Source organism: Brassica rapa, chromosome A01, assembly GCF_000309985.2.
Source record: "Brassica rapa cultivar Chiifu-401-42 chromosome A01, CAAS_Brap_v3.01, whole genome shotgun sequence".
NCBI lineage: Eukaryota > Viridiplantae > Streptophyta > Magnoliopsida > Brassicales > Brassicaceae > Brassica > Brassica rapa.
Genome location: NC_024795.2, coordinates 13,489,918 through 13,516,215, shown reverse-complemented (window position 1 = coordinate 13,516,215; position 26,298 = coordinate 13,489,918). Strand labels below are relative to the sequence as shown.

The 26,298-nt window shown below is 31.9% G+C and overlaps 1 protein-coding gene and 1 long non-coding RNA gene across 2 annotated transcripts; both read left to right on the top strand.

Moving 5' to 3' along the window:
• Positions 1-2,350: 2,350 nt before the first annotated feature.
• LOC103828432 lies at positions 2,351-9,319 on the top strand. Its single transcript, XR_004451661.1, has 2 exons — positions 2,351-5,849; positions 5,969-9,319. It is a non-coding gene; the product is annotated as an uncharacterized LOC103828432 (long non-coding RNA).
• Positions 9,320-11,615: 2,296 nt separating this feature from the next.
• On the top strand, positions 11,616-23,281 carry LOC103828441. The gene is made up of 2 exons (XM_033286476.1): positions 11,616-18,665; positions 18,777-23,281. Exon 1 carries the CDS (start codon positions 12,987-12,989, stop codon positions 14,019-14,021), a length of 1,035 nt encoding a protein of 344 aa, XP_033142367.1. The 5' UTR covers positions 11,616-12,986; the 3' UTR covers positions 14,022-18,665; positions 18,777-23,281.
• The last annotated feature ends 3,017 nt before the right edge of the window (positions 23,282-26,298 follow it).

Here is a 26,298-nt window from a genome sequence, read left to right as displayed (position 1 = left end):
TCCTCTCCACTTCCTCCCTAATTCGTAGCAATGAAAAGTCTCTCTAATTCCTCTCTAGTTTGATTAGTTTAGGATAGATTAGGTGGTTAGTATAGGGAATTTAGATAGGTTTACGGATCTTATGTTATTTAGTGTTGATTAGGTGGATAATGTTGGGAAGTATATTGTTCACGAAAATTTAAAAATTAAATTTTTTTCCCAGGTTCGAAAAGGTAGACTTACTGCCCATTACAGAGAGATGTTCGGTGAGCCGGGTAGTCGTTTAGACCCGTCGTCTTCTTCAGCTCCCGGTTCTTCGGGTCAGGAGACTGTCCCCGAGACTCAGTACACTCAGAGAGTCTTTGGATCTCCTTCTTCTAGTGCACCATCGGTTCCTCACGTGCCTCCCCAGATGGCTCCTCCTCCTGTGCCTCCTCCGATGCCGGCACCTCCGATGCCCGCCGAGATTCATCCCAATTTGATGGTGCCTCCGAGTGCTCCTTACTCGCAGTACACCGTAGAGGACATTCTCCGTCTGCCAGGCAGAGAAGGTTTACCAGTCATCGACCCCGACCGACCGGACGGAACTTTATGGTATGTTTCATTATTTTTTTATTCTTTTTAAATTCTTTTATAACTTTAAAAAATAATTTATATTTTAAATTTGTATTTTTCAGGTGGGGGATTGACGGATGTCTTGCATCGGACGTAACCGACACGATAAAAGGTTACTTCTCCATGCCACATCCGAACTGGAAAACGACTCCCCACTACGTCAGAAAGACGTGGTTCAAAATTTACGCTGTAAGTTCTATTAATTAAATATATATCTTTAAATTTTTTCATTATTTATATATATATTTTTTTCTGAAAAACTAATTATAAATTATTTTTTCCAACAGCAAAAATATAATTGGGCCTTGGGGATCACTGAGAGGGTGAGGAAGAAGTTTGTCGCGAAGGCGAAAGTTCGCTTGTTGGACACGGTCTCCAACTGGAAGGGTGACTGGATCATGAAGGGGTATAAGCGTGGCAAACCCGCTGAGCTCACCACGGATGTATGGGATGGCCTCATCCGATATTGGCGTCTTCCTGATTCCATTAGAATCGCCCAGTCTTGCTCTAACTCCCGTAACACAGTCGATGAGCACGGGAACGGGCCAATGCTTCACACTACGGGCCAAAAACCCCACGCCGGTGTCCGTTTGGAAATGGTAATTAAAATTTTAATTATATTAAATTTTTAGTATATTTTTATATATATTCTAACAACTTTCTTAAATGTTTTATTAGGCCAAAGAGACGGGAGAATTCCCATCTCTTATGCAACTTTACGAGAGGACCCACAAGAACAAGGCGGGCCGATTTATAGATGGCAAGTCCGAGCAAATCTACAACGATTTGGCTGCTCGGGTTGAAGAACGCCAGACCCAGCTGACCCAACAGTCCACCGATGGATTACCCGTCACCTTATCCACACCTGAAGTGGATAAGCTTTACGAGGAGGTAAATTTTTTAAAATTTTAATTTTCTTAAATATTCATTTAATTTAACTTAAATTTTTACTAACAAAATTTATTTTTTGTTTTTAAGGTTGTCCCTAAAAAAAAGGGACGGACGTTGGGGATTGGTTCCGTTAACGATGTTCCGAGAGAGACATCGTCTTATGTTCAGCGACGGGATGATGAAGTCTCTCAGCTGCGTAGGGAGTCCGAAGAGCTGCGTAGAGAGTCTACTCAGCTGCGTCAGGAGTTGAGCTCGACGCAATCTGCGTTCACGGCTCGTGTGGGTGGACTCGAGGGCTTCTTGGACGTTGTAGCGGCCACAAATCCGGAATGGGAGACTTTGTTGAGGACCATGCGACAACAAAATCCTATCCCAGGCGAGTCACCGACCGACGACTCACATGCCGAGGCGGATGTTCAGGCGAGGAGTGATGAATTCTACCAGGCGATTAACGACCACCCTTAGTTCTTTTTAATTTCGGTTCTTGTATTATGAATTCAAAACTTATTTATATATAAAATATTTTGGTTTTGATTTTTTTAGAATTTTAATTTTATTAATAATTTAAATTATATTTATATTTATAATTTTTTATATTTCTATAAAATAACGAAACAAAGTAAATTCGTAGCTAATTTTGCGGCTTCTTTACGTGGAAGCTTAACGTGGTTTTTACGAGGAATCTTTTACAAGGAAATAACGTGGAAATCTATCAAGGTTTTTACGTCTTCTTTACGTGGAAAGCTGTCAAGGTATTTACATTTATTTTACGAGTATTTATTTACGTGGGTTTTACGAGGAAATTTTTTCGTGGTATTTACGAGGAAACTTAGCGACGTCCTTACGTGGAATCTTTACGTGGTCTTTACGACGAAATATCCTCCTTCGCTTTTACGACGAAATTATTTCCTCGCTATCTTACGACGAATTAGCGAGGATATATGCGTTACGACAAACGTATAACGACGAAACGGGTTTCCTCGCTAATTCCTCGTAACACTGCTTTTACGACGAAGTAACGAGGAAAACTGCCCTCGTAAAACTTGTGTTTTCTTGTAGTGATAATAGGAAGTGTTGTGAGTGGATTAGGCAACGGAGTAAAAACAAGTAGTATATGTGTTCCCCTTAAAGCTTGTTATGAAATACATCACTCATCCTCATCCACACATCACTTGTCCACGTATATTCAATCTACAAATCATCCATCCACGCCGTCCACAAATCACACATCCACATATTACCTGAGTATCCACAAGTGTCGTTTTTAGTATGGGCAAAATTATTTACAATCTGTCATTAGTCCACAACAAAGTGTGTCATATATAAAAATGTCTTTAGATGTAATAGAAAGTAAAAAAATGTCATTGAGTATAATCAACTCTTCTATCAATAGCATTTCTACACTTCTAGTATTCAAACTGCTGAAAATACATGGTCTAGTAACGTTGTATGACGGCGTCATCTACTTCTACTTGTGTTAAAAATAATGCGCCGTATTGATCAATTTTGATATATTTACATGTCAAATGGTTACGTGCTATGTTGTAAATTTTCTATAGCTAATGAATATTAGGTTACTTGACCCAATTTGTAGTCTCGGCCAATGAAAGAACAAAAATGTGGTTATTTATTTCAGACGTGGCTTCCCACACACTTTGATTATGGATTACAATAATGACACACTTGCTTTATGAGGAAACAAAACCCTGACTCAGTCATATGACTCGTTGTCTCCTTCCTTATTTATTCCCGATTGAGCAAACTCTAGTCTCTACTTCAACTTTTCCGTGTCTAGAAATGGTTTCCCCAAACAAAAACGATAAGATTCACATGCTTCCGATTTCAGACGCATCGTCATCTTCATCTCAGACTAGGGTTTTCACTTCCAGGACTCGTAGCGTTCCTCTCTCAAACCCTACTGAAGAAACTGGCAACTCGAAAGCTGCGACTTTAGGCTACGCAGGTTCTCTTCCGAGCCAACGTCCTCCTTTATTCCCAATGACTGGCCCTCTTTCCTCTTCTACTCGAAGATCTTCTGGCTATTTTGGTGACCTGGAAGAGGTAAACTCCTCAGACAACGATGAGTTATTGAAACACGCACATCGCCTGAGATCTGGAAAGCTGGGGATGTGTAACGATCCTTACTGTACCACTTGCCCTTCTAACTATAATCCCAAAGCATCCCGGCTTCCCAATCCAACTGTTTCTGCTTCCACGGTATGTTTGATTTTACCCTAACAGCACTAAATACGCTTGAGACTCGAGAAAATTTTGCTGACATGGAGTTTTTTTTTTCTTTTTCATATTAGTTCCATAATGCCTTGTATGATGATGCTAGAAGTTGGGCTAGGCGATTTGCTTCTTCTGTTAATAGATGCTTACCTGGAATCATGAATCCTCATTCCAAATTCGTTCAAATATGGACTAAGTTCTTTGCCGTCTCAAGCTTGTTAGCCATTTTTATAGACCCCCTCTTCTTCTTCATCATATTAGTCCAAAAGGTATATATATGTTTCTTCTTGGATCTCTTTCTTCCGTTTGAATATCTTTTTGACCATCTTTCTGACTGCAGAACAACAAATGCATAGTGATTGATTGGCCGATTGCTACCGCATTTGTTATTGTTAGAACTCTGACGGATGTTATATTCTTTGCTAACATGCTGCTTCAGGTGTGTTTCCTTTTACTCCATTTATTGTAAGCAAAGTCGGTACTGGACATAGCGAGATAAAACATTCGCATCAGCCCTAAATTTAAGTGGCTGATATGTTTAGATTATTCGTCTTTCAAACTGATTAAGAAAAATATATGTATTAATCATTTACAGGAGCCTGTCCCGGTACACATCATTTTACAACCACTAGAAGATAATAATTTTGTACTGTTGTTATGTCTGTAAAATCTTAATGTAATTTGGCGCATAGTGATTGATTGGCCGATAGCTACCGTAATTGTTTCAAACCTCATAATCTTAGGCCTGATTCTTCTTACAAATAAATATTGGTTTACATTTAATACAATTTTTACTTAATATTTTGTTGCAGTTCCGACTGGCATATGTAGCTCGTGAGTCTACGGTAGTTGGTGCTGGCCAGTTGGTTGATCGTCCAAAAAAATTGCTCTCCATTACTTTCGAGGATATTTTATCGTAGACATGATCATAGTGATGCCATTTCCACAGGTTTTGTAATGTTAAATACTCAATACTACCAGTGGCGGATCTAATCCGGGGAAAAACAAAAAAAAAATACTACTATATATTTACAAAATTACACTAACTAGAAAATTTCATGGGCAACTGCCCCACCCACTCACATAGATCCGCCCCCGAATACTACTATTCGTGTTTTGAGTATGGTATTTGGAAGATGTTCATCTACCACAAATCTTACCTTTCCATTTTTTTTTTGGCCTTACAGGTATTGGTACTATCGGTAATACCAGCACAGTTAGCCATATCCGGGACAAACTATGCGAAAAACCTTTTACGTACTGGAATTCTTGTCCAATACATTCCAAAGCTATATAGACTTCTACCACTGCTTGCTGGACAAACACCAACAGGCCTCATATTTGAGTCAGCTTGGGCTAACTTTGTTATTAATCTTCTCACCTTCATGCTTGCTGGACATGTTGTCGGCTCTTGCTGGTATCTTTTTGGTCTGCAGGTACATTCAATTTAATGCATGTCTTGTCCAAATGCAATAGAAGACTTTTGTATATATTTCAAGTGATTTATTGATTCTTCTCATTGCCTTCTACCTCTTCTCTTGTTGTGTTTGGTCGTTTTAGAGAGTTAATCAATGCCTTCGAAATGCTTGTGGTCATTCTGGGCGTGAATGTAGAGGTCTTATTGATTGTGGCCATGGAAATAGTAATATATCAGCATCCCTACGAGCTATCTGGAGAAATAGTGCGAGTGCAAATGCTTGTTTCCAAGAAGATGGGTTTTCTTACGGAATATATTTGAAAATGGTCAATCTTACAACTCATACTAGTCTCTTGACAAGATATAGTTACTCTTTGCTATGGGGATTTCAGGTAATGGTTTACTCAAACAATGTTTGGTAACTGTCCTAGCTACAGAATTGCTATGTTGCTATCCATTGCGTACTTAATTTTGGCTATGAGTTGTGTCCCATAGCTACAAACTATGTTAGTTAATTCTTGTAGTGGTGGAACTCTTAAACTGACGTCATGTTCTTATAACTTTCAAAGCAAATTAGCACGCTTGCTGGAAACCAAGTCCCAAGCTACTTTTTCCCTGAGGTCGTTTTTACTATGGGTATCATCGGACTGGGACTTTTGCTTTTCGCGCTTCTTATTGGTAATATGCAAAACTTCCTTCAGTCTCTCGGTAAAAGGTTAGAAAATAAACCCATCATTACATACATCATCAATGTATATAATAAGATATTTTGAGACATAATGTATGGTTTATAAATCAACTTGTGCTCTGGTGATTGTGCTTTGTGTATCGTAGGAGCTTGGAAATGACGCTAAGACGGCGTGATGTAGAGCAGTGGATGAGCCATAGACGGTTGCCAGAAGGGATAAGAAAGTATGTGTACTATATCTATGCCTAATCATTTAAACTTTGTCTAGTCTTAGTAAAAAACTTTAACTCACACTCAAAAACTAACTTCACTTATAAATTGCACGAATTTTATTTTTTCTCAGCCATGTGAGACTTTAATAAATCATCTTGAAATGTGGGTGGGAAATAATTTAAGGGAAACGGGTCAAATCCAACATCTCGGTCGGATATACCGCAACAAGATGTGCTAGTTATACATACTACATAAATAAAAGAAAAATTGTTTATGTCCAAAAGTAATTTTTGGCTTTATCATTAGCTTTGATACAATATTAGTAATATACCTAACTTACATCCAAAAACTAATTCAAGGTCTATGATTGTTACATCACGTATACATATATTGCCCAAATACCTGTTGTCTATGGGATGTGTGACTTTAGAGCATCTCCAATATGACACTCTATTTTGAAGTTTCCACAACTCTATATTTGAAGTTTAAAGGTGTTATTCTCCAAAAAGAAAATTTCAAATTTAACATCAAAACTATTTGTATTTTATATTATGATCTTTTTATTTGTCATAATTAATTTATATTCATAAGATTTTTGTAAATAACTGGCACACGTATAAAAATATTACAACAATATTAATTAATAAAATGTTACATTAAAATATCAGATTTTAAATAGAAATACATAGTTGATATTAAACTCAAGAAAAATACCACATTATTCCAAAAAATTATATCTGTAATGGATATATGATCAATGGGTGCATTTCGAAGTTAAAAATGACTTTCTTTATTTTTAATTTGTAACAAGCTAAAAATTATTGAAATCAGGTGATATTAATACTTGTAAATACATTAGATTTTAACAAGAAAGTAAAAGAGGAAAATAAAATATTGCTAAAAGATTTAACTTCTATCGATGATATTAATACTTGTGAATACATTCGATCTGAACAAGAAAGAATCGTACAAAAAAATATCAAAATAACAACAATGATCTTCGGTTACACAAAATTTGTTTGGAAAATATTTTGGAGGTTTCAGATTAATTTTTGCTGAATATTAGTGTTATTGTAATATTTAAATTTGTATAATAACTATGCATATTTTTATTTTTTAAAGCTTTTTTTTGTTAAGCTTCGTTTGTATATTGTTGTTGTCTAAATCTACTATTAAAATATTTAAATCTTATTTTAATTTTTTATTTAATTTTATGTGTAAAACTTAAATTTATACAAAATTGAAATATTTATGATATTTAAAAATTTTAAGGATTAAAAAAATAAACGAGAAATTATTTAAGAATCATAAATGTGATGTGTAATTGAGGGGACCAAGATATGAAACTTCAAATTTAAAGTTTTGATTAGTGAAACTTCAAATTTAAAGTTTCACTCTTCAAAACTTCTTATTTCTTTTGGAGATGCTTTTAATACTTTGCTCCTTTGTTTCCTTGAGAGTTCCATTTTCTCAGGCTATGTATTTTCATAACCAAAATGTTAAAACGTTTAGGAGGGTGCGAGAGGCAGAGCGTTTCAATTGGGCTGCTACCAGAGGAGTTAACGAAGAGTTGCTCTTTGAGAATATGCCTGATGACCTTCAAGGAGATATAAGAAGACACCTCTTCATATTTCTCAAGAAAGTAAACATCAGAATCCATTTCTCTCTGTTGAAGTTATATGTACTTAACTTAGACCCCAATTCCTTAGTGCTTTTGCATAGTGACTATCAGTGAAACTGAAGTCTGAAGTAATATACGGGGATCACAGTATAAGCATTCCTGAAACTATGGTGAAGGATATGGACTAAAGAAGTTGATGGGTTTACTTTACAGGTAAGAATATTTTCGTTGATGGATGAATCAATTTTAGACTCAATACGTGAGAGGCTGAGACAGAGGACATACATAAGTGGTAGCACAGTCTTGCACCGCTGGGGTCCGGTGGAGAAAATAGTTTTCGTAGTGAGAGGTGAGATGGAGAGCACTGGAGAAGACGGTTCTGTTCTTCCTCTATCAGAAGGAGACGTTTGTGGTGAAGAACTTCTCACTTGGTGCCTTGAACGCTCTGCTGTAAACCTCGGTATGTCTCTTTCACTATCAAGATCTTGGCGTTTAACCAGTATATATATTATATATTCATGAAGTTGATTGACCCACTTGAGAGATGATTAAAAACCTTGATCATGATAAATCTGTAGATGGGAGGATGCTTTCCAAGGGATTGCTTAGCAGCAGAAATGTTAAGTGTGTGACAAACGTGGAGGCGTTTTCGCTGAGTGCAGCAGACCTTGAGGATGTAACGAGCTTGTTCTCGAGATTCTTAAGGAGCCATCGAGTCCAAGGAGCCATAAGATACGAGTCTCCTTATTGTAGGCTACGAGCAGCTACGCAGATTCAAGTGGCTTGGAGATACAGAAAGAGACGGCTCCAGAAGTTAAGCACTGCTCAAAAGAAACAATATTCGTCAGAGTTAATCCAAAAAGACATGGCGAAAACATAGAAAGAGATGCAAGATAACTGCTTCATTTTATTCACAACATGTATTTCATTTTGCCGCTAAAGTGCTAGATTTAAACCAAACCTGGAGAACATAAGTGGCTAATGTCTAAAAGGAACTCTGTATTTATCCTCGATGTATTCTGTAAGGAACGCAGCGACATTTTCCTTCGTCCATGTATTTTTGGATGTGGCGGAGTTGAGGCTACAAGCCATCTACTTGTCCACACCTGCCCTGTACAACGACCGATCATATTATGACACATCGGCATTTTAGTTAATTATTTTCAAAAATGACAATATTTCCAAAAAAATGTTTACATTAAAATAAAATAAAAATAAATATCAAATAAGGTAAACTCCTAAAATTTTGTAAAAAGATAATTAAATTAAAATAATATCTATAATAATATAATTTTTGAAATTTAAAATCAAAAAAACAATGATAGTAATTAATTCTAAAATGCCAAAATTTCAAATAATTATAACAATATAAATTTAACTCACGATTCTCAAAATTTTGGCTATAAAAATTATTGAAAATATTCACAAAATTGAGGCTATAAGCGTCCACATAGGATTTAAAACAACTACTCATATTATGACACATCAGCATTTTAGTTTATTAATTTCAAAAATGTAAATATTTACAAAAATGTTTAATTTAAAATAAAATAAAAATAAATATCAAATAAGGTAAACTGTTAAATGTAAAAAAAAATATAACTAAATTAACTTAATACCTATAAGAATATAATTTTTGAAATTTAAAATCAAATAAAATAATGAAAATAGTAACTAATCTAAAATGCAAAAGTTTCAAATAATTATAACAATATAAACTTAACTCATGATTCTCAAAATTTAGTCTATAGAATTATTGAAAATATTCACAAAGTTGAGGCTATAAGCCATTGAGAGCATCCACATAGGTTTTAAGAACACTAATCATATTATGACACATCATCATTTTAGTTTATTATTTTCAAAAATGTCAATGTTTCCAAAAAATGTTTACTATAAAATAAAATAGAAATAAATATCAAATAAGGTAAACTGCTAAAATATTATAAGTAATCTATACTATATAAAAGTTGAGGTTATAAGCCATTGAGAGTGTCCACGTAGGATGTTAAACCAGCAATCGTATTATGACAAATCATTATATTAGTTTACTATTTATAGAAAATATTAATATTTCTAAAACTATATTAAAAACGAAATTAGTATTCCATATGTAACTTAAACTAAAAAAAATATTAACATTTTACAACTTGCTTTAAAATGTTTATTGTTATAGTAAGATGGAATGATTCAGAAGATACCAGATGAGTGGCTCTGATACCACCTGAAGGACCCTAAGATCGGCTCACTCGACTGGATCAGGTTTGGATGTGAACTCCGGATGAAGAACTGAATGGATTGAAGGGTAGCACGAAGGTTGCGGAAAGGCCTTCGATATTCCCGACTTCAGTTGGTGCTTGATATGACTCACAAGTCCACCAAAAGAAGAATCTCGAACTGTTGCTTGATATGACTCACAAGACCAATAGATTTGAGAGATGTTTGCTTGGATATGACTCACCAAGAAACAAGACAAGTTCTAAACAAATAACAAAGAGTTTAACTCAAAAGCTTTAGACAAAATCGATTGATTTATTCCATTGAAGGGTTACATACTTATAGAGTTTTGTAGTCAAAGACATTAAATAGAAATGTAGGAAAACAAGACATAGAAAATATAATCTTGACTAGATCTGGTCAAGGCTCGGAAAATAGAGAAGACTAGTCAAAGTGACCGTTCGGCTCCTCTCCAGATGCATCCGAACCGGCTGTGTCCAAAACGGTAAGGATCAGCACATAGATGGGACGACCAGCAAGGGCCGCGGGACGTGCTGCTAAGGCCGCGGGACGTTCTGATCGGGCAAGTTGCGTTCCAACCAAGCCCAAGTCTTCTGAAAGCTTAAGGATCCTTGCCTTAGAGAAATATCCAAAGAAAAGTCCATGATCAGATCGAACAAGGTAGAAAGATCATCAGCACAGTCATCGGTACATGCGGTACGAGCCAAACGAGCCAAAAGAGAGAAGCCATGTTCTGGATCGGAATTGGCTCGAGCTAAGTTGATTTTGGCTTGACCATCAGTCTTGGCTTGTCGAGTTGGCCGGGAAAGACGAGCTTCAGTTCGGTCAGCTCGAACATCTGGTCGGGGATCTGGACGAAGCTCTAATCCGGACGTTCCCGGATCGAGCCGGTACACGGCCTGATTGGTCTGTCTTATCTGATCGGTTGGATGAACCTCAACTGGGACGTCTGGAGTGTTCTGATCTTCATACTGATCGGTCTGGTCCATGGACTGGGGCACATCACCATATATATTCAATCAACATATTTTGAAGTAAAAATGAGTTTCTTGATTTTTTATTCGAATATTACGAGTTAAAATAATTAAAATCAAGTATTTTCATTTATGGTATTTCAATGGTTGCTTATGGTGCCGGTCTTGCATCTCAGCCGATGCGTTGATATCATGTTCCTCTTCAATTATCATGTTATGGATTATAATGCATGTTATCATTATATCATGCAATACCTTTTTTTTCATTAACATGATGATATTTATTGTAAAATATATATACAAAGCGAAGCATAATTTAGACTACTTAACAATTTTTGTAATTTCTTATAAAGAATATCGAGACTTAAAATCCATAAGTAAAATATGAGTGATAAAGTTATAGTTTACATCCAAAATAAACCAAAAGCAAGATATCAAATTGTAATAGACTTTCGATAGCAAAAATAAACTAATACCAAATCATATTAACTAATTTTGTTTCTCTATCATTGTTAACTTTATTTTCTTCGGTAGAATCTTCATCAAATCTAAAAATCAAAATAATATAATTTAATCGGTATATGATAAAATTGAAAACACAAATTTTTAATTAGAATACAAAACAGATTCTATTAATATAACTAAGAAATCTAAAAAACATAAGTAAAAAGTGCCTACTGGTTCAGCATATAACTGGATATCGAGTTTTAATTTGAGGGGGGGGGGGGGGGTGGGGGGGGGGGGGGGTTTGCAGGTTTCATTGGGTTTTTAAATAACTTATTTTATATAAAATCCAAAGAAAATTATATATTGAGTCACCGGGTTTATTGGTTCGTCCACGGGTCCGTATCAAATTTCAAAACACTGCTCGTACATTATCAGGGACGGGTCCTTATAACTTGTGGCACAATATATATATTATACATTTTATTTTATTCTATATATTAAATATAATTATAAATTAGTATACTAAATTATTTTTAAAATATAGTATACTAATTTTCCACGGTGCTCGTTTTGCCAATTATGAAACCTGGCTGAGTGATCATACTTACATTGGACCTAGTGCTCAGGTGGTTTGGCTAATAGTTGGACAAGAAATCCTGAATGGAGATGTAGGCAAAGGCTCCCGAAGAATACAAATAACCTCTGACTTTTTTTCAGCTTTGGCGAGTATCTAGAATAACTAGTTAATTACAATTTTATTGTACCGCAATTGGCGCATTGGTCTCTGGAGCCTTAATGCTTTTTGCTGGTTGGTTCCATTATCACAAAACAGCTCTAAAATTAGCTTGGTTCCAAAATGTAGAATCTATGTTTAATCACCATATATTATGTTACAATTAAAAATTACATTAAAATTTTACATTTTATTTTTAAAAATTGAATCAACTTAAAAGTTAAATAGTTATTATAATGTTAAATAGTGTTGAGTATTACATAATTATATACCACATAGTACAATTTATTTTTAATTTTAGTTACAAATATTGTTAAGTAAAACATAAATAAAGAAAAATTTAATTAATAAAAGGTAGAAACTAACATTCTTTATTTTATTTTTTTTTAAAAAGCATTCTTTATTTTATTTTATTTTAACATATTGCAAGAGTACCCTTGGATTTTATTTTATTTTAGCATATAGAAGAGTACCCTTGGATTTTATTTTATCACTCTGATCGCTGCACATGTTGTTATCCACACTGAATGAAAATATTTAAACATGCCTTTTTTTTTCTTTACGAACCTTCTTAGATTTGAAATGTTTGTGTCTTCGTAACGCCACGTGACTCATCTTCTCCGTCTACGTGGCCCACCAGCGGAGTCGAGAAGGGTTTTTTTGTTTGGTCAAACAGTCGAGAAGGTTAAATTGGCGTTTTGGTAACACGTATTAAAGAAGAAAAAACATAACCGTGAGAGAGAGAGCCAATCAATGCATGTTCTTTTTACAGAGCTTTGGCAATAGGAAGCAAGACAAGATGATTGAAACTAGATCAAAGCGTGGCAACCCAGCTAGGACAACGACATGGACAGATTTGGAACAAGTGGAGAGTGTCTTTGTAGAGATCCTATCGCGTCTGCCACTATAGAAGCCTTTGTGTGTTACATGTCCATGCAATGATACTAGCTAGTATGGTATTGTATACGATGGAACCAAGGAGTTTCAGAAGATTTCACCTGAATACGATTGATTCAGCTGAATCCATGTACATGATATCTTCCTTCAACGGAGTTATCTGTTGTGTTAATCGGGTCAGGGTCAGAGAAGCAAACGAGTTCTGTGATCTAAAGATATGGATAGTTAACCCTTGTACAGGGGAAACTCTGCTTCTTCCCCAAGGGAGACCTTCGTTTCAGTTTGAGCCAAGTGTTGGAGTTGCTTATGGCTCCACTGACTACAAAGTTTTCCGTATATACTGCTCTGGAAAGAAAGTTCCTGAAGAAATGGTATTTGAGAGATATGATTTCCGTGAAGGTCAATTGGATACGGTGTACCGTTACACTCTCGCTTATGAATGTGAGGTGTATTCATCCATCACTGGTGTTTGGGAAAACATAGGCCATGTGCCGTGCGTTCCAATGTATCTCCATCTTAGCCCGTTTAGCTGTGGCCATGTATTTGTGGGAGGAAAGATTTATTGGCTGTCTTCCTTAGATGATGAAGGTGCAATCCTTAGTGTGGATCTTGAAGGGAGGTTTGAGGTTATTCAGTTGTCTCTTTATGAAGGTGATCAAAAAGAGGAAGACATGATCACTGAAGCAACTTATCTCATTAATTTACAAGGATTTCTCTCTGTTGTTATTCTACATCCGGAGCACATGGATGTGTGGATAAGAATGGGAAGCGGGGAAAATGTTAGTTGGATTCTTCTATGCCAAGATACTACTCCCGTCGGTGACAATGACATTGTTTTAGCCATGACTTGTTTAGAGAACAAGATCATATGCGTGACTGAGGAGAAATGGTGTTGTTATAATATAGATACTAGAAGGTGGAAGAGGACTAATCATGGTGGACTTGTGAACCACCCAACGGTGTATCCTTTCACCGAGAGTTTTCTTCCATGTATAGTTTGTATACAATGTTTTATTCTTTGTTTGCTTTATTTATCGGTTTTGATTCCTTGTTCTCTTTTTCTTTTTTATTATTGAATCAGGCAGTGGGATGCTGTAGAAGAAGAACTTCATCAAACTATCTATGTTCTTTACTCTTTTTTGGATCTTTCAAAATGTTTAAGACATCATCAAACTATCTATGTTCTTTACTCTTTTTTGGATCTTTCAAAATGTTTAAGACTTAAAAAAAAAAAAGATCGAATCTGGATGGATCGATATTGTGTAATAAACCTAAAATAGTTGTTTTGAAGCTAGTTTAATGAAGGGTCCAAAATATAAAGGATCCTTCCTATTTTGTTTTGATCATGTTACCATGCTTCATGTGACTGTGCCAATAGGCTTGAAAGTCCATTCTCTTCAAAAGACCGAGTCAATCTTTGAACAATCCTTTCATTTACAAAACCATAGAATAGAGGATATTCACCCGTACTTTTAATTTCATATTTAACTGAGAACTAAAATATTAAATTTTTAATAAATAAAAAACAAATTAAAATCATTTTTATCTGTAAGATTGGTACACGGTAAAAAAAATTATGTTTTTTTTTCAAATTTTACATGAAATTTAGTACTAATTCTAATATAATATTTTGTCAATTCACCTTAGTGAAGAAAAAGGCAAAAGATGACTGCCGTATCAAATATTTGTTATTTTTATTTATATTAGTGGTTGGTTTGCGCTTCGCGCGGAAAAATTATTTATTTTCTAATAAGTTGATTAATATTTTTTATATCATATCCTTTGTTTAGGGTTGTATAACTCTATACTTTATTTTTATAGCAGTTGTGGATTTAGGTTTAAAAAAAATTCAGAAATCATGACATCTATTTTTTTAAAAATAATTCTCCATTTATTTGGATAGACAATGGATAGAATAATCTAAAGGCTCTTGTTTATACATAAAATGATATTTATTCATTTTTGTTCTTGTATTTATTGTATTACTTTCAGTCTTGTTCCATTTTTTTTAACTATAATTTTTTAAAAATCTTGTTTTAATTAACTATTAAATTTTCATTATGATTTTGTATCAATATCTTATTAATTTCACTTAACTTGAGTTTCATGATTTAAAATAAAAAGATCTATCAGATTAATTGTTTTTATTTTAGTTTTGTTGATCTTGGTTATAATGAAACTTGTAAAAAGTACATCGCATATGAATAATTCTATTATCCACTTTTATGAAATTGCACTATATATTCTTGAAATTTGTGGTTTTGGATTATACTATTTATATGTAGTTAAATTTCTTTTTGTATTTGGTTTATATGCTGTTTTTGTTTCCCTAACTATTTTTATTGTGTTTTCCATTATTTTTTTTTTAATTTTCTCTAAATTTATGTCTGGTGATCAACTTTTATTGTGGTTTTCCATAAATTTTTAATTTTCTCTAGATTTAAGTTTGGTAACCAATAAAAAGTTAAATTTTTACTACGCATAAACATTGCGATAACTTATCTTACCAGTCTGAAGTGGTTAAGCCCACTAAAATAATTACAGCCAATGCGAGGGTTTACCAACCTAAATGAGGCCATGTACCCAAAAACATCAGGAGATTATTTTGTTAGGTTTAGTGCAGTAGATGACGTCCACTAATTTAAAAATAATTCAAATTATATAATGCTCATAACAAACTCAACTATTTAAATGGCATTGTACCAAAGATAAGTAAATAAAAACACTTTGGTACTAAGTAAAAGTACGTGGATTACAACATTATTGAAGAAAAACATAAAATTTTGAAACAAACAATTGAATTGAATTTTGCAAATTCCAAGTCTCCATAGTTGGAGTGATCAGTATTTCGAGCTTACATTGAACTGGGGGCCTTTTCATCATCAATGGGAGTCTCGGTGGAGGTCAGGATTGAATCAGTATGTGCAGGCTCTGGGTCAGTGCTGGCTGGACATCCTTCAATAATTGGAACATCATCTGGCCCGTTTGTGTGATACGAACAACTGCTTTTCACCACTGGATTTGGGACCATAGAAAGTTTAACAGCTACAGACATATCATCACTTGTGTGGTGCTATAATAGAAACTCCACAGTTGCTGACAATATTTTTTTTTCAAATGTGAAGCCTAGATAAATGAGCAAACGCAGAAAGCATGCAGCAAAAAAATCTCTTATTTTCAAGTAAGAGACATTTTGATTGGTTAGTTGTGCGTAGTATGAAAAAGGAGAGACAACAAAAAAATAACAACACATGTAAATTGGTCATGTTGTGACAGTACACATGAGAACTGAGCTAAATGCAATAATAACAGTGATCCTTATTCAGTGAACGTACCTGTAGGGGTGAATTCAGAACGTAGATATTAAGTTTAGAGAGTCTGACAGGTTCAAGTTTCTTAACACCACCATATTTTGGAAGATATACCAGAGGAACCACTCTCTGCTCTGCAGAGCCTGCATCTGGTATGTTTAATGTGGGAACTAACGCCGTAATAATCGTGAAGTAGTAACTAATTGTAGAAAGAAATAACAGACTCTTTTAAGAAACACTGAGTGGCTTGGTTTTCATGATAAAAGTAGAACTGTGTCCCTAATGTGACGTTTAGGACTAAGCGACCTGCACAAACAGATTAAGAGAACATGAAAACTGATGCGTTCATGTTATTGTAAATCACATATGCACAGACAAATAATTTGGGATTTATGTTGGTTGCAAACATGACCTTTTGTCTCCACATCCAAGAGTACTAACTTGTCATGCAACCTTATCAAACACACGACACACAGTGGTTGAACTGCAGAGGTTGATGGGGTTTATCAGTAAGAAACATCTATCAAGTTAAATAAAACTTAAAACTTAATGGTGCTTGCGTAGGGGCTACGTACCTGTCCAGCTAGATTGTGACCATAACACTCTGTATCAACTCGTTTTCGTCATTGTAGATGGTGTGTATACTCCTATCCTGACTAAAAATATCTGAAATATACATAATTGTAATATACACCCGAAACTGAGGTAGTACAATGGAAGTGGATATTGTAAGATTAAGATTAAATACATACCGGGCAAATCTACGTTGGTGTTAGCGAGAGCCATTAGCTGCTCATACTTGCAAAACCTGATTTTTTTTCAGCCGTCGGGTTGACAACCTCGACAAAGCTGGTATGCTCGATAAATCGAATACAGACAGGAGAGGCGCACAGTTTGAACTTTGAAGTGATTATTGCTTCTAGCAACATAGAACACAGTAAGCTTGTAGACAGTGCCTTCACTCAGTAGATTTTTAAAACTGTAGAGCCGATGTGCGGTGATGGTACCTTGTATCAACGTCGACTGCAAATGAAAACAGTGGAAATTTTAGGCAGACCGAATGAGGTGTTCCTTAAATCAAGTTTTTATGAATAAATTTAGATTATCAGTACCTTCTTGTCAAGCAATACTATGTTCACCAACAATAACCTCGCCTCTTTTCTTCAGAGTACCGACTCCCAGAATTGAAGAAGACGTGTCACCACCACGTCCTCAAAACGACCAATCTCCAAGTTGGAAATGTATAATTGGGAAATCCCCATTTTTTAGCTTCAGTTTGGTGAGAAATCGAACGCCTTCAAAAAGAGAATTGGAACAGACTTAAACTGAGAATGTATTGAAGTGGAGATGAAAGTAAGGTAACCATAAATTAGGCGTTACAGGGAGGCTTTTGGGAGAACGGTAGCCAAAGGTTTGGCGAGAGAAACCCAGATCTGGCTAGACACTGGAAAGGCGTCGAAGAAGAAAAAGGAATCACGTAAAGTTAGATTTTCTTACTAAGCTGACATGGCATTTTAAGATAATCTGATTGGTTTGAACTTCTGATCTTACGTGGATAGGTTCAGTGGAGCTCATATCCTCCTTTAAGCATTGTAAGATTCGGCAATTTAATACACTTTATTATGCCACATACACTAACAACAATTAGAAATGTTATTATGTTTTTCTTTGATAAATGCATGTATTATTATAAGTATTACTAGACTCTGACCCACGCGCCAGCGCATATATGAATTTTTGGTTTTTGGTTATTTATTTAACTAAGTGATGTATTTGTAATATTTGATGTATTATATTCACCAAGTAAATAATTTTTTGGCATCTTAAACCATCTATTTATGACAAATATTCGATATCATATAAAAAATAGAACAAACAGACGTAATTAGATAATTGTAGACGATATATAAAAACAATGGTTATTAATATAAAATATGAAGAAATATTATATTATGACTTAGTATAGCATAAAAGATTATAAATTAGTTATACATGTTTAAAGAAAATACAATGATTTTTAAACTTCTATGAAAAATTTAACATATTAGAAAGGGCGATGAATTAGTCATCAAATTGTAAATAATTTCATAATATTATTAATAATAGATTATTTATAGTCTATGTTTCTCGTCAAGATAATTATTAAATCTATATAATACAAAACAAATTGTGTATTTTATAAAAAAAATATAAATACATTAATAATAGTAATATATATTTTTATGATACAAACAAATAAATAGTTTAAGTATTAATTGTTATAAACTAAAAAATTATTAAATAGTGTATTCTTTGTAAGTCTTCTCTTTCAATAGATCTTAAATATTTTTAAATTTTTATAAAAATATATTTTGATGGAGAAAATTTTAATCCATGTAATAATAAACATTTCTAAATGATGTGAATTTAGTTGGGCTTTTTGTAGAATTTACCTACAACTTTGCATTTGATTCAAGTTTGAGTATATGTTTGAGGTTAAAATCAAGTTGTAGGTTAGTTTTGGCAAATTCTCCAATTTAGTTTTACTAAAATTAAATTATTTTCAACACAGATTAGTAAATGTAGACCTAAGACTCTTGATAGTCTTTGGTTTAGGGTTTGGTAACATATGTTGTAGTATTGTTGGTATTTTTAGGGCTATATTTTGAAATCTTATCTTTTTTTATAATTTGACCTATATGTATTTAATGACTATTTAATAACTGGATTTAAACACTTTCTAAGTATCTTTTAAGTTTAAGAAAGTGTTTTGCTTAGTTATTTGATTATATGGTCTAAAAGTTTCACAAAACACTTCCCAAGAAGTGTTCTGACATATTTCGCCTAAGTTTTAGTAGAATTTAGGATTTCCGCCCAAAGTTTAGAATAATTTAGGTTTTCCGCCTATATCGAAGTATTCCAGAAATTTTCCAGAAGTCTTCTAGGGGAACTCTTCTTATGTATTAGATCGTAAAAGTAATCAATAAATTTTATAAAAAAAATATTTTGAAAGGGAAAAATCGAAATCATTTATTAATAAGCATTTCTAAATGATGGAAATTTAGGTTTACTAGAATTGAACTAGTTTGAACATAGATGAGTGAATGTTGATTGAGTCATGGTAGCCTTTGGTTTAGAGTTTGGTAACATATGTTATAGTATTGTTGGTATTTTTATGGTTAGATTTTGAAATCTTATCTTTTATTTTTATTTTAAATTTGACCTATATGTGTTTAGTGACTATCTAATAACTTGATTTAAACACTTTCTAAGTTTCTTTTAAGTTTAAGGAAATGTATTTTTTCTTAGTTATTTGATTATAGTGTTTGGAAGACTCCCAGAAGACTTTAGTTTATGATTTGGTAATATATGTTATAGTATTTTTGTATTTAGGGTTTGATTTTGGAAACTTAACTTTAAAAAGTAACATACATGTGTTTACTTTTGTATATATTAAACACTTTATAAGTTGATTTTAAGTTTAATAAATTATTTTTTACTATAGTTAGTTCTTTGATTAGGTTACGGTTTGGAAGACTTCCAGAAGGCTTCCCAAGAAAGTCTTCTGACATATTTCCACCTAAAGTTTAGTAAAATTTAGGTTTTCCGCTTAAAGCGAAGTTTTCCAAAAGTTTTCTCATGTATTAGATCTTAAAAGTAACTTTTAAAATTTTAAATTATATTTTGATAGGGAAAAAATTCAAATCATGTAACATTAACATTTATAAATGGTGTAAATTTAATTTAACTAAGATTGAATTATTTTTAACATATATGAGTGAATGTATATTGAGCCATGATAGTCCTTGGTTTAGGGTTTGGTAACATACGTTATAGTATTGTTGGTATTTTCAGGGTTAGATTTTGAAATCTTAACTTAAAAGAAACCAATTAAATTTTACATATATGTGTTTAGTTTTGTATATATTAAACACTTTAAAAGTTGATGTTAAGTTTAATGAAATGTTTTTCGCTATTTAGTTAGTTATTTGATTTTCAGGTCTAAAAGACTTCCTAAGAAGTCTTTTGTATCAAAAAATATTTAACTTAATTGAAATTTTTGTTTCCATAATAAAGGAAATTTAAACATTATCTTTCTTCTTCTCAAATGACAGTAACAAAAATGTAATGTTTCTCACTCTAAAACTCTCGAGCATCTCTGTAATCTTTTTGAACATCCAAACACCAAACTTTAAATCCATTTCTCATTTTTTTCTTATGTCTTCTCACTAATTTATCTTCTTTTTGCAGGTTTTCATTACATGGTTTTCATCTTTCACCACATCAAAGGTAGATCTATAAATTTTGGATATGTATTTTTTAGTGTTTATATATTAGATTCTAAAAAGCTATAGATTCAACCTAATGTGAATGTTTTGTTTATTATTTAAGCATACAAATTATATTTTTAAAGTTTTTCTCTCTTTTGAAACCATTTGAATGTTTTTGAATTTGTAAGTTTTTTAGATCTAAGACAGACTTTGAAAAACTTCTCAAAAGACTCTCGAAATATTTTTTGGGAAGTCTTCTAATGCATTTTATGCTAGAAGACTTCCCACGAAGTCTTCAGAAAGTCTTTCAAAATCTTCTGTCCAAAGTGATATAAATTTTAGATATGTATTTTTGTGTGTTTAATATATTAGATTCTAGATTCAACTTAATGTGCTTATTTTGTTTATTATTTAAGGATAAAAATTATATTTTTGAAGTTTTCTCTGTTTTGAAGTCATTTGAATGTTTATAAATTTGCAGGTTTTTTCAGATCTAAGACAGACTTTGAAAGACTTCTCAGAAGACTCTCGGAATATTTTTCGGAAGATTTCTTGGGAAGTCTTCTAATGCACTTTATGCTTGAAGACTTTCCAGGAAGTCTTCCGAAGTCTTCAGGAAGTCTTCCGAAGTCTTCTACCCAAAGTACTACAAATTTTGGATATGAATTTTGTGTGTTTTATATATTAGATTCTAACAAGTTATAGATTTAAGCTAATGTGACTTTTGATTTATTATTTAAGCATAATAAATTATTTTTTAAGTTTCCTCTGTTTTGAAGTCATTTGAATGCTTTTGAATATGCAAATTTTTCAGATCTGAGTCAGTCTTTGAAAGACTTCTCAGAAGACTCGGAAGACTTCTTGGAAAGTTTTCTAATGTATTTTATGCGAAAAGACTTCCCACAAATTTTTCAAGAAGTTTTCCGAAGTTTTCTACCCAAAGGGGTACAAAGGGATGATGTCAAGTGCGGAGTCCAAGCTTATTTATGCTGAGGAATGATATCTAGCTCCATGTGTAATAGTTTTGTTTATGGTATGTTTTATGATTTGTATGTGTACTATTTTAGTTGTGAATTCTTTTGTAAAGTTGAATAGAAGTTAATCAAAAGAATTTGGTAAATATATTCATGTTCTGCCAAAAGTACTTGATATTATTGAAGTTATTGATATAACATACTAAGAAATTTTTTTTAACCATTCTACCCACTCATAACAAAACACAACAATACAAAAACTTAATCAAATTTACTAAAACTAAGAGATAAGACTTCTCAAGTAAACTTAGTCAAATTCACAAAATATTAATATTGAATTTTAAGTAAAAATTGAAATTTTAAATCTCATGGAAGTTAAAAATTATAGCTTATGATCTAAAAAGACACATTAAACCACATGACTTGATATTTTTGAAGTTACTTAACACGTTTGAAAGTTAAAAAACATACGTTGAAGTTACTTAACACTTTTGAAAATCTAATGTAGAAGACTCCTCTAGAAGTCTTCTTTTAGCTAGAAACATGAGTAAACATGAATATTTGAAATCTCATAATTATCATCAAATAAGTTATGAATTTTATCCAGGAGGCCTAATATTGACTAATATACATAAATTAATAAAAATATATTAAAAGGTCATTTTAATTGTAGAGAAAATTAAAGTTTATTAAACATTGACATAGAAGACTTACTGAGAAGACTTCTATGCAATTTTTAGAGAAGACTTCTACGGAAGTCTTCCTGAAGAAAAATTCTTAGGAAGTCTTCCATTTAGGTCATTTTTGCAATTGCAAATTTATAAAGGAAAACTTCTAGAGAAGTCTACTCTATAGCAAACATCTTAAGAAGTCTTCTTTTGTAAATATTGGCTTATTTTTGAATTTAAAAAATCCTCGAAAATACCAGAGAATACTTCTGTAAACAAGTTAGTTTTGCAATTGACCAAAGTTCTGCACATTTTTGACTTTTTCTTAGAAGTCTTCTCTTGTAGCCCATAAGTCTTCTCATTAATATTAAAATTTTTACTATTAATTGTCAATTTTAAAATTAGCCTACGCAAACTTCCTGCGATAGTGAAAAGACTTCATTTAACAGTAAAGAAGACTTCCCGAGAAGTCTTCCTCTATAAAAAGTCAATTTTTTTATAGATTTCGGTCAATTGCAAAACTAACTTATTTATCCGAGAAGACTTTTCAAGAAGTCTTCTTGTTTTTTTTTGTTGACAAAGAAAAGTTAAAAGACTTTCAGAAAAGTCTTCTCTAAAAACACATACAAAAATTAAATTGCAAAACTAACATATGCATCGTCGAAAGACTTCTCTAGAAGCCTTCTCTGCGAAACAGATATGAAAAAAAAATCAAATATCATTTTTTAGATCCAGTGAAATTCATGTTTAGCTTTTATAAGCACACACAATTTCTTAATGAAAGTTACTCATTTGTTCTTGATCATGAATCATGAACTTGAGTAACTCTAATAAGCTTATAGGTTTTAAAATAAAAAAATAAGGATTTTTGGATGAAATAAGAAATAAAGTGAAAGGGAAATGGTTTTATGTGTGTAAAAAATGCAGATATGAAGATGTATATGTTGATTTAAGTTGCATTTAGAGTTTGAAATTGGTTGTTCATGGTGGTTGGTGTTTTGATGACAATGAAAATTTTGTAAATAAATGAGGAAGATGATGATCAATGAGTAAAATACTCATTTTTGAAAAAAAAAAACGAAAATATATATAATAATAATAATAATAACATTTTCGTGAATAACTCAAATTTTTAGAGTGAATACGACAAATACAAATTTCAAAAAAAAAACATGAATTGTTTTTTGCGTTTGAATTCAAATTTTGAGTCATATTTGAATAAAACCCTAATATCTAAACCTCTCTTATTATCAATCAACTTAAAATCAAATCGAGACACTAATCGATTCATGCAACGATGACCCATATGACGAAGCAACGGATTTACATGTCAAATTGAAAATAAAACACCTAACTGACCCAAAAGGATTCCAAGGTAAATCAGACGCAAAGATTTAGTGTTAACCCTTGGATTTAGTATTCTAGGACTTTGGATTTAGTGTTTAAAATTTGAGATATAAAGTTAAAAGCGTAGAATCTTGTAAAGTGAAATTCTTTTTTGCAATTAATATTATTTTTAATTATATTTTTTCATAAAAAAAATATAGCATGTGGCAATTTTTTATTTGTTACTATTTAAAAAGGTGATCCTATAGATTCACCGTAGGGGAACTCATGAATAACTGTTGATCAAATATTGATAAAGAAAAACATATTTAGACAAAAGAAACATATTTAGCCATTATTGTTTTTTTTTCATTTTCTTTTTTGAGCAAAAATTAGCCCTTATAGTTTTGGTAGTAGATTTCGTATATCTCTTAGATATGAAAATATTCGTGTATATCATTAGATTCTAAAAATCTATATTTATCATGAAGATTTAATTTTTTTTCTTCAGGCATGGGTTACTCATGTCTGGTCGGCTTATAAATTCCTTTTGATACCAATATGATTTGTACTATTCTTGACAAGTAATATTTTTCATGGTTTAATTTATTTTCAACAGTTTTTACTGTGGTTTGTAAATAATTATTTTGTCAATACTCATAACTTGGATTAAAAAATTTGAAGTGTGTGTATGTGATCAAAGACAAAATTAACAATCAGCTTATGAACTTAGCAATAAGTATTACTGGATTTAGTACTGGAAAATTCATGAACATACTAATAACATGGTACTAACTATTATATTTAGTCCAATCAAATTTCTTTTCCTCTGGCTTACCATTTTTCGAAAAGTAAATACCATCATCTTTGGCAATCCATGTGTGCCATTGACCACATCTAGGAACAGGTCCTGATGTGTATGCTCTAAAGTTTAGAACATACTCCATTTTAGGCCCATGTTGTATGAGACAATCCCAGTATGTCCCTATAAATATATTATCGCCAAATTTAATATCGTATACAGGATCACTGAATTTTACGAAGTGGACGCCTAGATCGTCGTTTCCAGATTTGCAATGGACTTGGAGGGTATCATGACTAGAAGCTAAGCTGTTTTGAAATGTTAAAACATGTTTACGACACCTAGCTTCGCTTAATTCAGCAAACAAGGCAATAGTTACCAGAAAAACAAAGGAAAAACTATTCATTTTTTATCTTTCTTACTTCTTAAATGAAGATATAATTGGAAATATGAATGTAAGAGCATCGGAGTTTACTTATTTATATTTTGCATGTGTTGCATTCTGGATCCATATATATCACTGCTTAAAAGCATCAATTTTTCTTTCTTATTAGTTCCTTAATTTTTTAAGGGGAAAAATAGAAAGGATCTTGATTTTAGGATCCCCAATGAACTATAGGAAACAAAAATCTTGTGTTTGTACTTTTCATTTACAAAAACCAACTTTTGGACCATTTGGCACCTCCATTGTGAAAACCTTTATTTTCTTGTTTTGTTTTATACTGAAAATACTGTTAGTAGGATGTTAACGAAAATAGCTTTAGTATATTTAAAAAAATCTATGAGTATTTAGTTACTCAGTTCAAGTATAATTTTAATTTATTTATGTGTAATCTATACATCACTCGTTTATTTTTACATTATATTTTGAATGGATTTCACATTTATTTTGCACTCAAACTCTCACTCACTAAACTCATTTTATAATTTTTTTTATCAAACTACATAAATAAAAAAAATCTAAGAACTTTAATTAAACCTAATATACCACAAATTGTTTTTAACGCTTAAGAATTAGTTTATTGTTTATATATTATATAACGTAAGATACTTATAATAAGAATACATAAAGCAATATGATATGAAATTTTAAGGTTAATATTATTCATAAAAAATTTAATTTACCATTTATACAAATTAAGTATAATGTCACTTAGAATTCACAAAAAAAAAAGAAAAAATATTATGTATATATCAATATCCGTTCATGAGTTTTCAAAATTTTATTGGTAATGTCTGTTTATAAAACTTTGTACATATCATCACTTCAATTTTTTACTATTTTTACAAACAAAAAAATATGCAAAACAATTATGAAAGTAAAATTACATATTTAAGATAACGAACTGAGCTAATGCAATAAATAAAACTAATACAATTTAGCAAAAAAAATTATAATAATTTTTTTTTATATTTTTCATTATATATATATATATATATGTATATATTTCCTACTTTCTTATATCTAACAAAACTATTTAATGTTATTTAAATTTCATCAAAATATTTATTTTGATTAAAACCTAAGTCGAAATATTATAATATTAGATATGCCCTCTAAATAATTACATAATAATATTTCAAATATGTATATGCACAAAATAAGTAGATAACAATCATACTTTTATTGTAAAATTTGGTAAATACAAAGCATAATTCGATATGTGCATATAAATTAATCTTTTATGTCATTCTAATAAAAAAGATTATAATAAATGTTTTTGAAAACATTATAAAACATTCTATCTTATTATATAAAGCTTGGTTCTTCAAAGTTGTTAATTAACATGATCGCGACACATGGCAATTATATATTTAAGATTATAACATGTGTTAATATATCTCATAATTAAAAATATATATACTAAAATACTAACAAAAACAAATTTTATTAAAAAGTAATTATAAATTTTATTAAAAAGTAATTATAAATATTATTTAATAGTAATTTTCCATTTAATATTGTGACATGTGTTTAAAATTATTTAATAGTAAATGTTTTTAAAAAATATCTAATAGTAA